Source organism: Drosophila willistoni (assembly GCF_018902025.1).
Source record: "Drosophila willistoni isolate 14030-0811.24 chromosome XL unlocalized genomic scaffold, UCI_dwil_1.1 Seg142, whole genome shotgun sequence".
NCBI lineage: Eukaryota > Metazoa > Arthropoda > Insecta > Diptera > Drosophilidae > Drosophila > Drosophila willistoni.
This window is the reverse complement of record NW_025814053.1, coordinates 1,458,001-1,474,234: the sequence shown is the minus strand read 5'-3', so window position 1 is coordinate 1,474,234 and position 16,234 is coordinate 1,458,001. Positions and strand designations below refer to the sequence as shown.

General features: G+C 36.3%; 1 protein-coding gene across 1 annotated transcript in view; it reads right to left on the bottom strand.

The window, feature by feature from the left end:
- Positions 1–11,051, bottom strand: part of LOC6653066 (neurogenic locus Notch protein) — a 39,869-nt gene extending 28,818 nt beyond the window's left edge. Inside the window, exon 1 of the mRNA XM_023181451.2 lies at positions 10,823–11,051. Within this exon, the coding sequence (XP_023037219.1) occupies positions 10,823–10,892 (70 nt within the window). The 5' untranslated portion in view covers positions 10,893–11,051. The remainder of the gene's footprint in view (positions 1–10,822) is intronic.
- Between the last annotated feature and the right edge of the window lie 5,183 nt (positions 11,052–16,234).

Here is a 16,234-nt window from a genome sequence, read left to right as displayed (position 1 = left end):
GGGGAAAAAGCAGAGAATGAGAGTATGTATCTATGGCCATGGACGAAGTTTGCATACCCTACGAAAAGACTATTATGTGTCCAAAACTCAAATTTGTAGGTCAACCCAAAAGATATCGATCTGATTCTCAATTTTCGACCGAAGTCAAGCTGAATCCGAGATAAAGAGGATTTCCTTGATTCAGTTGAGGGAATATCTAATTCTAAGATCTGAGATTCATACATTAATGATCAGGAATACCCCTTTTACGCAAGTGTATACAAAGTGGTTTGTGACTTAGTTCGGTGGGCAGTGGTAAGCGGGTGTAGAGTAATGAGTCTGATAAGCAAAAATCGCTTCTGGTTTTTGCTATAATTTATTGCAAAATAAAAAGGGCGCTTCTGACTGTTGATATATCCTATACTTATATCATGAAGGGTGAATTGCTGTCGCCAAAAATCTATATCATAAGGCCAGGATACGGTGACATGTATGTACATACATATGTACATATGTATTCATATATACCTCTGGGCAATTCATTCAATTGTGTCCCTTCTCCCCTTAAAGATGTCTTATCCGCCTTGTGAGATCCTTAGGGTCCTTGGAGAAGGAAGGAATCGACCATTGAGTAGACAGTCTCAAATGTAGGTAGGGGGAGGCGAGGGGTTAAGAATTCCCCTGGTTGCGAGACAGACAAAAACAAAAACTGTACATAAATCTGCAACTTGTTGCGACTTGCCGCCTACAATTAGAAACAAGCAATAAAAAAAACCAATATGGAAAAAAAACACAAGCTGAAAGAAAAACTGAATGAATTTGCTTTACTTTTTGTTGTTTTTTTTAATCGTCAACTGACGAAGACGACGACGAAGCTGCTGCTATTGTTGTTGTTGTTGTTGTTGGTGGGGCACACTGTGAGGCAGCAGCGGCGGCGACGACAGAGAAGAAAAGCGTGAGAAATTTTTGGCCGTGGTTTTGTTTTTGTTATTTTTTTATTATTTTTTTGTTTTTGTTTTGTTGTTGTATCGTAGGTTATTTTGTTGTCGCGCTGCTTTTTTGTTACTTATTATTATGCTGATATCGTCGTCTTTGTTTCTTCGTTTCTCTCTCTTTCTTTGTCTATCATGTTGTTTAATTTTTGGTTAAATTCAAATTCGTTAAGCGCCACTTTCAATATAAAACTTGTAATCAAAAATTAAATTATCTTAAGGATGTTAACAACTTTAAGGCCAACTGAAGGAGTGGGAGGAGGAGGAGAAGGTAGAAGAACCTCCTTTTGCCCCCTGGTCTCTTTGCAACAAAATTTCATTCAGTTTTGCGACGCAAATCGGTTTCTTGACCCACTGATAAGCTTCATCATCATCTGTGCAGTAGCAGCTAAGCATGCATATCGCATATAAATACATATAGATACATACATATGTACATATACATATATTTATCAATATATGACTCTATATAACTGATCTCTCCATGGATCCCCACAGATCGTTTTAACCAAAAGAAAAAAAAAACAATAAAAATGTTGGAAATGCGGAAAGAAATTTGTTGTTGTCAAGTGTTAATGAAAAAAAAGTAGCTTAAAAGAGGTGGAGAAGATCGCTATGGTTCAGTATGGTTAAGGTTTTAGTAGGGGGGATAGTGTGGCGGGAAGGGGGGAGAATAGGTCGTAAAACGTATGTACATATTACATATAAAAACACGAGTACACACACACACACGGAAGAGTGTGGGAACCGGAGACCAAAGTAGAGATGTAAGAAAATGAACTATGTATCTCGATCTCCCTCTCCCTCTCTCTCTCTCTGTTTTGTTTGTTTTTTTTTTGGGTATGTGGCATGGAAATTTGTTGTGCTTTTCAGTGTCTACTTCTTTTTCTTCATCATCATCATCTTTGGGTTGGCTTGTATTCAGCTTTGATAGATTAGTGGGCCACTTTCATAGTCTTTGTCTTCCTCTTCCTTTTCGTCTCCGTCTACGCTTTTCGTTCGCATATTCTGCTTCTTCTTCTCCTATCATCATGGTTGTCCTCGTCATTTACGATAGCGAAAGAGTTCAGAGTTAGTGGCTGGCAATGGCTTTGTCCCCGCACGCCCGTCGTAATTCATTATGGACATGCCTAAGCCATAATTGGTTCATCAAGTTTTTATCTTCTTTGTTTCGTTACCCAGTTTCGGAAAGGTATACTCGACGAACAGAGATGCCTACACTGCCTTCTTAGTTCCTTTAGTTGAACAAATGCATCCCATATCTAGTTAATAGTGGGCTCTAGTAGCCTTAAATATACAGAAACTATTTTGCTATAATTAGTTTTTAATTCACGGATAAACTCCAAGGTTATACTTAACCGATCTCTCTTCTTGGTTTTTGTTTTGTTGTCTGAAAAAACATTACATTTTCTCAATTTTTCGAAAGTTTAACTCTAAAACGGATATTATTATTTACTAAACTCAGCGATATTTTCATATAGTCTTCACCTTTTTGTTTTGGACAGACTTAAAAATATTGACGCTGCGTTAACATTGCTTATTTTGGTAAAAATAATCACTTGCTGCTTTTGATTTACTCATTTTATTCACTTGATCATTTCACTGTTCAGTTGTGCTGTTGCTCACTTGTTCAGTTGCCCACCATAAGCATTTCAATTGTATTTTGAAAACTACATCCATTTCGTTTAATATTATTAATAATAAGTTATGAATTTTAGTTAGTGGACAAAGAAGAACAAGAGAGGAAAAAAAAACAAGTGAACAAAAACAATCAAGTCGATCGAGAAATGCGTTCTAAACTTAATCAAAATTGGCCATGTTATTAAGTTTGTATGTTAGAGAGTACAAAATCGTACAAAATCGATACTTGATCCATACTAAAGATGAAATTGTAAAAAGATGTCAGGTTGGGCTCTGAAGTTTAAAATTTCAGGGCGGGATCCGGACACCCTGGACTTCCCCTTGGATGAAGATATTACCATGAACTGAAATTGAAAGGGGTCATAGTGTGGACTTCTCTTTTTGAGTTACAGATTTAGACATAATGTGCAACAAACATTAAACATTTTATTCATTTGTAAAGGGTATTCATAACAGCATAGAAACATAGAATTTAGTCACTCATTATCCACATAGGAAATTTGTGGCTTTTGTGGTTTGATTTTCTTTACAATTTAGATTTGACTTATCATGTCCAAACATGTTTTTTCTTGTTCTTATATATGTAATATCTGGTCTTAGATATTAGGGTATGTACGAATACATATAAGAATGTAAGCATACATATGTATGTATGTATTTGCTTCGACTATTGTTATGTGAAGTAGTATCAAAATTTAATTTACATAAATAACGACCTACCCTACCATGAAGCACATTTATAAGGAAGGGGGGAAAGGGTAGGTAATTGAGCATCAAATTATAATAAGGTTATGTTATGGTGGGGTAGAAGATAGAGAGAGCGAGAGAGAGAAATGGTACAGCTGCAGTTGTGGGTGTTCTTATCTTCATTTATGTACATATATATGTACATATATAGTTTTTGTTTTTTTTTTGGTTAATTGAAGTGTTGCACTTGAAAACATATGCGACACTTTTCTCCTCACCCTCACCCTCACGAGGAAGAAGCATTGCAAAACGTGGGAACAACAAAAGTATTTGGTAAAGGAGAAACACCCTCATGAGAGAGGAGCAGTACGTGAAGAGCGGAAGAAAGAGAGACTGAAATGCGCTCCTAACTTAGAGAGAGAGAGAAAAAAGAATGAAAGAAAGGGTTGCAGAGTTGACAAAACTATAAAAATAATGGCATATGAGTGGGATATTATATGATGATCTCTCTCTCTCTCTCTCTCTCTCTCCCTCTCTCCTTTTTCTTAAGGTTTCTGTGTATTTAAAATTAAGTAAAGTATTTAACACTTCCGGCAGACTTGCTCTAAAAACAACATCGACAGCGTGTGAATGTTTAGTTTAAGTCTGCTGCTCGCTTCAAAGTTTTGAACTCGATTCATAATTTGTTTTTTTTCCTATTTTTTCTGCTTCTACTCTTGTTCTTCGTCTCCGTCTCATCTTCTTTCACATTTGAAGTTGCTAATTTGTCAACTCAAGAGGAAGCAAACCTCGACCACCCAGACTTAGCGCCCCCCTCCCCCATAAACATAACTGTTTATTGATGAATAGATACATATATACAGAGAGAGAAAGAGAGAGAATGAATGAGAGACTAACTGTTATTGATTATGCAAATGCATTTCTTCTAACGGTTGATAACAATCATTGATCATAGATCCATGATCTATAAAATTTAGCTGATCTATAAAATTTAGCTGATCTATAAAATTTAGTGAAATGTGAGACCACCTCCCCACCACCCCAATTAAAAACAACACAAAAGGGCAAACCCATCGAAACTCGTTTCTATTCAGATTCAGTTCAATTCAATCCCAAACACTTTTCCCTTCTCTTGTGAGTTTATGATTAAATCGGTATAAGGACTTCAAGTTAAGTTTCGTCATAATAATTCTAAAGTTAAAACAAATACATACCTACATATGTATATACATTCATATATGTATGTATTTCCATACATAAATTAAATCAAAAATTTAAAAAAACAAAAAAAGTGCTGCAACAATGTCTTGTGAAAGTCAATTTTGCTCTTCTTTTTTTCAACGATCTTCTTATGGTTTTCTTGTTTTTCTCGATTTATTTATTGCTTCTCACTTATCTCTAGACCATTTACTGTCACATTTATTAATTAATCGATGCCGCCGAAAATGTAACTTTCCCATCAGCCTCAACAACATTATATGTATATTGTGTGTATGTATGTATGTATGTATGTATCTCTTCTCTCGCTCCGATGGTAACTTAAGACTTAATTACACACACCAAAAAAGAAGAAAGAGTCGAAAAAAAGTTGTTTTTTTTTGCTGATTTTTAATGTGTTAAGTATTAAAAGTTACAAGTAAATTAATCGACCATGAGATACCCTTTTAACATTGATTTCAGTCTGTCTAAGCCTGTTTAACCCAAAGGGTGAAGGATATTTTATAAGGTATCAGCATTTTGTCATTTGATATGTGAGAGAGCCAGAAAACGGGAGAGCGGGAGAGAATGACGACAATACAGTTCCGTTTAGTTTGGGTTTATTTTTTTTGCGAACATTTAGAATGAGATCCTGTTAAAAAGCAAACCGTTTTTATTTGTTGATATTTTTCTCTTTTTTCGTTTTGTGTTTCTCTTTCTTTCTTTCTTGCATGCTAGCTGTATGTGTGTGTGTGTCGGGCACACCTTAAAACCAAAGACACAGACAAGTTTCTGATTTTTTCGTTTCTGTTGTTGTCAGGTAGAATGTTTTGAGATCAAAAAAGGAGCAGAAGAGAGGGCAAAAACACTCGAGTTTTTTTTTTTTGGTTCAAGTTTCCGTTTTCTCTGTATCTCTCTCTCTCTCTCTTAATACATGTATTTTCCTAATGTGTTTTGTGGAAAACATTTTCCCATTGCATAAAACATGACTCTCGATTGTTGATTTACCAATTTTGTGCACATCGATGACACGATGACAACAACTTTTCTTTCATTGGGTGGGGCTAGGGGGGGATAATTTTTCTGCAAACATGGGAAAACAATTTATGTTTGGGCAGTGAATAATCAGCAGAAATCAAGGAAAATCATTTTATAAGTTATGAATTCTTTTACTTTACACGTATGCAACATTTCTATATGTATGTATGTGTTTTTTAATGATGATGGACCTTTGTTTGTTTCTTTTGCTTCATTTCACCTCTCTCACCGCACTTTACCCCCCTCCCCACTCACGCGATCCTCTGTTTAATGAGTTTTCTTTATGGCCCTAACACACACAGAGACAGACAAACACACATACACAGTGTGATAGATACAAGATACATACAGACAGACAGACATAAGAAAGAGCCAAGATACACGCACTGACCGAACAAGTTTTGTATTTTAACCTTCCTTCTTCTTATACTTTTAGTCTCACAACCTCTGCTTTGTATATCTCCATCTCACTCTCTCTTTCTTTCTCGTCACCAGTTAAGACTCTGTTGTCCCACTCTTTGGGTCTCTGGTTGGTCTTGGTCTTGTCTTTGCCTGTCCTATTCTAATAGCGGCGACGGCGGCGGTTCCAAAAAGGCTGACAACCTCAACACGGTGGACGACATAAGCAAGCAGAGAGCCAGCAGAGAGACAGCAGAGCAGCAGCAGCAACAACAACGAAACGGCGAAACGATGAAAAAGAAACGAACAACAACGAATGAACCCAAACGCAAAGTCAAAAACCAACAACATCAAACAATTGAATGTTGTTGTTGTTGTTGTTGTTGCTGCTGCTGCCGCTGTTATTATTGTTGTCTTGCGTCTTGGCCAGGGCCAGGTCTAAAAGACCAAACGATCCGGGACCAGACCAGTCCAGAAGACTTAACAATTATCATCAAGCCAGGCTCTTGTATCTCTCTCTCTCTCTTTCTCTCTTGGAATGAAATGGAATGGAAAGGGTATGGGGATGCAGCTTACACGCGATGCTAGAGAGAGAGACAAAGGGGGGAAGAGAGAGATGGCCAACAACAATTAAGTATATCTCTCCTGACTCACTATAGCTGTGTCTCTGCTTACCAGACTCTCTCCTTCTCTCTCTCTCTCTCTCTCTCTCTCGCACAGTGGTTGCAATTTAATTGAATTCTTGGACATTCTCATCTGAATAAAAATTCCTTGAAACCCAAATTTGATTTATGATTGATCACATTTTTTATATTTTGATCAATTTTCCAGTAATCCTGGCAAACAAATTAAAGTACAACCACTGTGCTGGTTGGTCTCCAGCCTGGCAGCAGCAGCTTCAAGTCAACTTTTTACCGTGTGTTGATTTAACTCTTTCGCATTCATAGCAAAGAAATGCAAGTTCCTTCTGTTTCCCCCCTCTGCATCCGACTCTCTCCCTTAACCTTTCTCTGTGATCATACCACTCCCTCTGTCGTTAGTCTCCATTATATAGACCATGCAACTGAAAAGTGGCAATCATTATGTTCATTTCAGATGTGTGCTGGTTGAGAGGAGACCCCTTAACTTCCCCACAAAGTTAATGGTAATTGTTTTGATTCTAGCTTTAACCTAAACTTCAGTTGAACTTTAATATATGTATGTATTTAGGACTATCTTTGGTTAGTTAAAGAACTACATATGTATGTCTACTCTCTCATCTCAACTTGAATTGATCATTAAAATAAGAAAGAAAAACTAAACAAAACAAAAACTAATTAAAGCTTCTGTGAACAGATTTTCAAGCATCTTTTAACGATCTCTTGGCATCGATCGATTCATCGATCATTAACGAGCCTCGCGTATACAAATCATTAATGTGAACAAAAAAAATCCCAAAAATCAAATCACTTTGAAAACGATCAACTTGACTCAGGTCGACGAACATTTTTGTTTAGACATATTCAAGATGAAATTCCGTAAAGAGATATTTTTGTAATATTCAATATTCAGAATATGACCAAGAGTCTTGCTTGAATACATTTCAATTCCAAATGAAATAAAATACCCATTTATTTGAAATTACTGAATAGTATTCAAATATATTTTGTTGCTTCATTCCTTTTCTCCTTACATTTGCATAAATATGCAATAATTAAATAGATGTATTAATGGTATATTTGATTTAAATATCAAAACTAATCTAAATATAAATATCCAAATGAATATGATTTTAAAGCTTCTGTTGTTTTGAATACTTTTTGGTGTTTTAAATTGCAAAATTAAAATTAAATTTACTTATGTAGGTACATATGTACACATGAGAATCGAGATCATAAATCTCTTGGGCATATAAAATACCAGAACATAAAGTACATCAAATATGAATCTTTTCCCCTATTAAGAGGGTTATAGGAGGAGAGAGAGACAGAGAGAGAGAGAGAGAGAGAGAGAACTAAGGATATTTCCAACAAAACTCTCATTTATTCAGTTGTTTTTGTTATTGTTGCAGTTGCATGACTTACTAAAGTCAAAAAAAGGAACGGACGGCGAACATTTCATTTAATTTAATATTGTTTTTGGGGTGTTTTAAAGGACATACAGGAAATAGCAAAGCAAGGCAAAGAACATCAACATAGGGCGAGATAGAGAGAGAGACCTTAAAGAGGAAGAGAGAGGGAATGAAACGACATTGAAAATGTTGAAAACGAATACAGCACAGAAAAAAAATACAAAATGATCTTGGGTAGTAGTAGAACTTGTTTCGATAATTATTATGTGCGTGCGCGCCTGGGTCTGAGTTTCTCAGTTTGAGCCCTTCCCTGGACCTAGGTAGCATACAGTTTCCATATGGTTGTCTCTCTCCCTCTTCCTCTCGCTATCCCTCTCTTTTTCTCTTTTTCTTTAAAGGGGCTTATCGTAATTTGATCTTTCAAACATACATATACATATGAAACTTCAGGAACGAAACGACTGTGCAATATGCTGTCTGCCTGCCTTCTGGGCCAGGGGTTGATCCTGAAGTGCTATGTGATAGCTGGCGCGGCACAGCTGTCGTTCTTTTTTCCATGTCATGATGGTGGTGGTGGTTCGTTCGTTCGTTCGTCCTATCCAAAAACCGTTACAAGATTGTGTGTAAAATACAGAGAATATGAAGAGAATCAAAAACTAAGAAAAACTTAAGCCAAATGCCAAAAAATTTTATCTCATTTGATAATTATCATAATTAGAATAAGGATATTCTAGTTTAAGAGAATTCCAGATATGCACAAAACCATGAATGTTTTATCTTTTCATTATTTGATCATTTGCTAATTGATATTCCCAGAAACTCAAAGAATAAATTAATAAAAAAGGAGCTTTTAGTTGAAGTTGATAGACGGGAAAATTAAGATGTGCTTTAAAAACGATAAGAATCCATAAGAAATCAAACAAAGAAGAGAGATTTTTTACTAAAACTCAATTATTCGAAATACTTTTCGGTTAATGACAGAAGCCATTTTTCAAAACAATAAAACTCGAAATTTTCGAGTTAATGAAAGTTTATGCTATTAGAGGGCATATAATGAGAGTTTTTTTTATGCCAAGATTCAAGTCAATCGGCCAGTTAGAACTTGAGATTTCATGGCTAGATTGTTGAACAAACTAATGAAGTTTTCATATCGCTTACATCGGTCGAGTCTATAATTTTCTATTGTCTAATTTTTTTTTTGTATTTGATAGTAGTTTAGAATTCATAGATTTTCTAGAATAACAACTAGAATTAAAATTTAACTAAAATTCAATCAATTAATTAATGTGTGTGGGGTTTCAGAGTCTTTAGAGTTTTTATCTCTAGAGTCTAGACCCAAGTTGAAATATATACATATGTATGTATTTCCTTTTTTTGGGGTCTTATACTTGAATTCCACTTAAAAAAAAAAAACTGGAATTGATATGTGTACATAGGTGGACAAACTCTGTAAATTCTTAGTAAAGATTGTCATTTCTTTGAGACTCCTACTCCACCTACACACACACACACATATACATGGTTTGTGGATACAATGATTAGACAAGAGAAATATGCAAATACACTCCTTCTCCGTCCATAGGCAAAGGCAAAAGGCATAAAAGTATATCAAATGTTTGTTTCTTGGTGACAAGTGAGACTAATTATGTGGATACAGCAGGGGAGAGGGGATTGGAGGGAAGTTGGAGGTTGGATCACCAACAGGAAGTTGGGGGAAGACACAAACAAAGTACTTGGGCTAAGAAACATGGCAAACATGTGTGTGTGAGTGTGTATATTTGCCTGCCGACGGCAAAAACTAAACAGAGAGAAAGAGAACGAACGAACGAACGTGAACAACCATAAAACGAGAGCAAGATCCAGAGAGAGAAACAGAGAGAGAGAGCGACAGAGAGGACCAGCGACCACCTGTCCGAAAAGCAGGCAAAAGCAAATGACGAAAAAACGATGAAAAGGAAAATGCAATGTAAAGAGAATGGTGGTTGATGTTGGTAGACAACCAACACATACAAGCACACACGAACACATACAAACAAGCACTGTAAAAATGCACTGAAATGGTGAGCGAGCTGCTGCTGCTGCGCTTTAGAAAATCATTGAAAAGAATTTTACAAACATTTGAAGAGTCAAGAAAATACAAATTTTAAGCCATTTTCCACCAGTGGTATTCCTTTGGGATAAAACGATCCAACAGCCTTAAACTATACACAATTCATTCAATCAATGATTAAAACATTATAAGTAGAGTTAATCATTTAAATTAACTTAATATAATCAAAACAAGTAACTAACTAACTTAATTGTTAGGGCAAAGAAAAACTTTAAAATTGATTCCATTTTCGATTTGTGCCAAGCTCTAATTAAAAGCTAACCGAATTTGAATTATATCCCTAAGATTTAAACGATTTTTCGTTTGATTCGTTTTGATATATGTACATAAATGTTGAAGGATTAGCAGTGCCAAATCACTATAAATTACGCATCAGATAGGAGATCGTCAACCTTCCAAAACGCAAAAACAATTGGCCTTATGGTAAACATTGATTTCATTAGGGTATAGTACAAAGAAAACGGTTATAAGAAGTCAGTCGGAAACCACAACAAACAATTTGGTCTCTTCTCATCGGATCAGATATGAGGCTTTATTTAGGACTATCAACTATCAATATTATTTTCACAAATCAAATCTAAAGTAAGTGTATAAAATGAATTATCGAATGTGTAGAGTTGATTCCCAATGACTATATCCATCCCGGCCATGTACATGTACGGCACACACCTGTACTTAACTCGGATTTATTTAAAGGAATATCGATTCGATTCGAAGAAGATAACTTACCCGTTGCTTGAACACTGCTGCTAGTTGCTTGCAACATAAGCAGCAGCATCAATATTGGCAGAGCCATCATTTTGTTAATCCAAATCCGAATCCGATTGTTATTCCGATTTCTATGTGGTGGAGGGGATTGGCGGTGCCAATTAAATTGCATTGCTGTAGGTAATCCACTTTATCGATCGAAATTGTTTTCGATTTTTAAATTTTTTGTTGTTGTTGTTGTTGTTTTGTTTGGCACCGTTTTAAAAAGTTGTTGTTGTTTCCACTCGTTTTCCTCTTTTTGGTTAGAATTGTATGTGTATGTAGGTGTGTGTTTGTGTGTGTTTGAGGGAAAATGTTGGTTGTTGTTTTCCTTTTAGGTATTTTGCAGCAAATTTGGTTTAATGGAATGAACAATTAAGAACAAACACGCCCACGATATAATCGACGACGACATTGCCAGGCTTGAATTATTTCAGCCTGTTGTTTCTTTGCTTTTCTTTTTTCGAAATTCAGCAAAAACGACGCTTCCTTTTTCGCTCTCGCTTGCTCACTCGCTCTCTCTCTCTCTCTCTGTGCCTTTTGCCTCCTGTTTCACACTAACACACACTTAAAACAGGCTGCGCGCTATGAGAGCGCGAGAGAGAAACACACGCACACACTGATACCGTGCCCAAATACGCACGCGCGCGCGCGATCATACATATACACATACATGCGCGATGTACACACACACACACACAGGGACAAAATAGACAACTTGTAAAAGTTGTTAACAATTTTCCAATCAAACCAAAAACCAAAAAAAAAAATATATCACAAGACACAAACAAAAAAAAAATCAACGTATAGATTTCCGTTTTCCTTTGCGATTATTTTATATTTCGTTAACAACATTTTTGCTGGCGATGCACTCTTCTGCCAGCAACTTCGGCGTGCATATTGTTGTTGCAAGGACACTCACTGTGCTCAAATTTGTTGTTCTGCTCCTTTTTTCTATACTATTATTATTAACGTTTAGCACTAGCACCGATCGCTCTTTCTTTTTGCACCTTCACCCGAAAAAAAAACAAATTCTCTCTCAATATTTTTCAATTCTTCCTTTTCAATTCTTCTTTTTCAAATTTTTTAACAAACAGTCCGCAACGACATCCGTCTCCGATCACGACAAAAGCAACAACAAGAAATTTGCCGCCAATTCGCTCGACTCACAAATGCAACAACAACTACATGGCCGAATTCGCCTGAAATGTATTATTCGCCGTAACTTTTGCCCCTTTGCCCGAAACCACATCGAACCACCCGAACCACATCAAACTTCTTGCAACCACTTGGAACTCGAGCCATTTAAGGTCGAACATGCAATAAAAGAGTAGAACATCGAGCAATTGATGCCATCGTCATGCGAATGAGGCCAACCGCAGCAATTGATCCCAACCAATGAGGCGAACCGATGAAGCGAACTGCAACCGATGAGGCCACCTCCAACATGTTCGCACGTTTTCTGCCTATTCGCCGCAAAAAGTGAACATTCGCTTGCAACCACACGGGCGAATTCGCCCAGCAACCGATATTCGCGGCAGTGTTGCCAGATTTTGTGCGACAAAATCGGCTAGATTTTGCAAAAAATTTAATGTATTTTTTGACGATGCAGTTCAGCCTGCCTTAGTACTTATGTAGAACGGTAGAAACAGGTAATACACTTCCAGGATTGACAATCAAACTGCACACAAACATTATTTGTGTGCCCATTATTTATGCATTCAAATAATTGTTTATAGTCCATTGGCCATTTTCCGATATTAGAAATTCCAAATGATCTGGAAATTATTTTTACAGGAGTGGTTCACTGCCAGTTGTATTGAGTGGACAACACATTTTACTAATATAAGAGACGGTACACTATTTTTGAATTCTGTGTAATCGCTCTTTTTTTGGTTTCTGTCATTTCGTTTGCATTGTCAGTGCCAATTCCAATCCTATCGCCAATGTATATTAGATATTTAATATTTACCAAGAAGATTTGTCACACTTAAATCAGTGGACTCATTCAACGAAGTGCGGCATTTGGTCCTTTTTAATTTTAGATCGACAACGGATTTACAGTCGTTAAACTGAAAAGGTGGTCTATTGGAGCAATGGCCGAGTGTTCGGCCATATATGTAAAGGCTTAACGCCGTTTTATAACTTTTTTGTACAAAGTTAGTTTTATTTCTTTGAGCAGTGCCTCCAATTGCCGCCAAATGCTTTTTTGTATCGGCATGTTGTCACAAAGGTTAGCTGTAAAAAAACGCAACCACTCCTTAAATTGGTCACACGTTGTCCATGAGGCGCAAAAATGTTGTTTATGTAAAATGTTTGGCGTTTTTATCAGTTTAAAAATTTTTATACGCTTTCCAAGCAAGTTTCCGTATCGCAGTTTGACCAAAATAACCTAAGTGATATTTAAGGTTATAAGCATTTCCATAATTTTGAAAGAATTTCTGTTTTCAAATAAGCTAGATCTAGCCTTAAATATGCCAAAATGGCAACACTACTTGCGAGGCCAAAATATTCGCCGTTCCAACCTAAATATTCGCCGGTCCATAGTGAATATTCACGAAGATCATCTCGTCAGTGATGAGAAGTCCATGGTTCTTTTTATCGCTTTTATCGGTATGGTGGTCGGTGGCGCCAATATTGAATTTGAATATGTATCGGAGGTTTTTATATGCTTATTCAAATGGAAATTTGAAACTTAATTCAATTTGATTTAATTTCAGAGCAATGCCTCTTTAACGCTTTATCAACTAAGACCGGTTATAGAAGAAGGTCTTCTCTAAAATCAAATACATACATTTAATTTTTCTTGGACTGACTACCAAAGGTAAATCTTGAAAAATGTAATTCGCCCTCAAGTGAGCCTTCAAGTTGGTAACAATTGCATAATTATTTGGACAGATATATTAATTATTGTGGCTCTGATTAATTATGATTTTGGTGAAACTTTAAATTGAAAAAAGAATGATTTCCGATGGCTTAATCCAATAGGCATTTTCTTGGTAAGTTTTTTAAATTGCCTACAGTGAAAGCTTCCGTTGGCCGACAGACACGGTTCCACTATGCTCGTCCACCTGCGGGAGGTATTTATCTAAATTAATATGTATAAAACGTAAACGTATTTAAATACAGATTTTTTTATTTTTATGTTCTTAACAATATGTTTAATGTTGTTGTCTTCTACAGGTAAAGAGTAATCTACATTTCAAAAATTTTGAAACTATTCCCATTGTTTAGCTACGGAACGAGCGCCTAGAGCATTTACTGTACAAACATAGGAATATGGTTAATTTGTTGCTTGTTTAATTTGTCGATCTTAGAGAATTATCCGAAAGCATTTTCTGTCCCTGTTTATAAATTTCTTTTAAAATTAGGTATCATCAATATCAAAAACAGAGGACCCTTGCAAGTTTTCTTGTTACTCTTTCCTTACCTACAGCGGTGAAATTGAAAAAACGTTGTAGATAGAAAATCTAATGTTCGGCCAACAATTTAAGGAGGGAGCAATGCGACGTACATGTATGTACATAGCTATGTATACAGTGCCTGCTTTTTTATCGTATGTGTATTTGACAGCTATATAATAAAGTTATTCCATTAAAAGTTGGATCAAAATTTGGCACAGTCATTAATAGACATACATATCTAGGTGTCGAATATTAACTTTTGCAACACTTGCGTTAAAAGTAACGAAGTATTAACAAAAGTCACTGTTTCCGACCGATCGTTCCTATGGGATTTTAATAAAACTTGGTAGATATTAATATGGATAATTAGTGTGCTGAAATTGGGTTCGATAGTCCCAAAATTGCAGCAGGCACTCGGTTTTTTTCTAGATTCTGGAGACGAAAGCTTACTAAACAAATATACATACAAAATTGTGGTTCAATTTTATACTTTTATATTCACTTTATTTAACTTTTTTTGCAACTGCAACAGAATTAAGATTCAAGCAGGATCTTTTCGGGTTGGGGCATCGTGTTGGACCAGATAGTTCCATGAAGAATTAGAGTAACTTTCGTTCCATAACAATTTGGGGGGCTAAATGTCCTTTCCCAGTTGGTTTTGAAGGTGCAACTCTGCTCAAGAATCGAATTACAGTTGTCCGATGGTAGCCAGTCTTCTGGCATTGAGCTCTCCTCTGGATCAAGCAGAGAGTTTTTGGAATCAAGGTTCAGACAGGTCCCCGAATCCAGTGAAAAGACTTTGTAAACCTTTCCAAAAGAAAGGAGGAAGTAAATCTTCCGTCACTGAGCTATCCTCTGGATCTAGTAGCAAATGCTTACAGCCATAAACATTTGATTGCAAACGCGGCATTAAACGAAACGGCTAATGGATATTAAACGTATGTGACTGAATGTTCCGTCTTTTGATAATAGGTTCAAAAATGTTCTCGAATCCAGTGAGGAGAGATTTCCGAGAAATCGGAATGCGAAATTGAAATAGAACCGATTAATGTAAATGGACAACGGCTCCCTTACGTGAACATACTCCCAGAGAGCAGGCCCTTAGTTTTGGTCGTTCCATCCTTGGAATGTGCCAAGGACTTTTGCAATCTGCCGGAACATTTCTTTAGCATTTTTCAGGATTTCAGGAACGTTGGCTGTCTAGAATTTAACAAAGTCACTCCGCTGACGGCAGCCAATGAAGACACCATGGATTGATTGGGTGGCAAGAAACATTTGTTTTATGGGGCCATACAGCATTTTCACGCTGGAGCGCCAGGAGAAATGGGCAGTGGTGAGCCGAAATTTACCATCTAAGGCCGATGAGAACGTCACGGAAATCTGCCACAATGGACAGGTTGAGATCTGGATGGATGCCGAGAGTGCCAAAGTCATCAAGGAGAGATGCAACCGCCTCAAAATAAGTTTTTGGATGATCGAATTTAAATTTTGCAATTAGATGAGACGCTTATATAGTTTTATTTTATGGATTTTATATTTTGAAATAATAATTTTGTTTTCGTTTTTTAATTTTTTTACTTTTAATTTTGTGATTTTATTTACTTCATTTTCAGGTTTGCTACTAAAATGAATCCGAATCGGATCTGGGGTATTGAAAATGAAAATGACAGAAGAAACACAAGGCCTACTTTTATTTTCAATTTATTTTTATACCCTTGCAAAAAGGGTATATTGATTTTGGTAGAAGGAAGCGTAACATATATACATGTATATTCTTAATCGTCCGTCTGTATCGACGCGAACTCCTCCTAGACTGTAAGAGCTACAAAGCTGAAATTTCGCATGTGGGCTTCTAAATATTGCAGGGCTTGTAAAATTCGGATTTAGCCGGATCGAATCACTATATCATATAGCTCCCATGCATACGGCAAAGTCACGAACAGTGACTTTTCTCAATAACTTTGTTATTTTCTGAGCTATTGTTATGAAA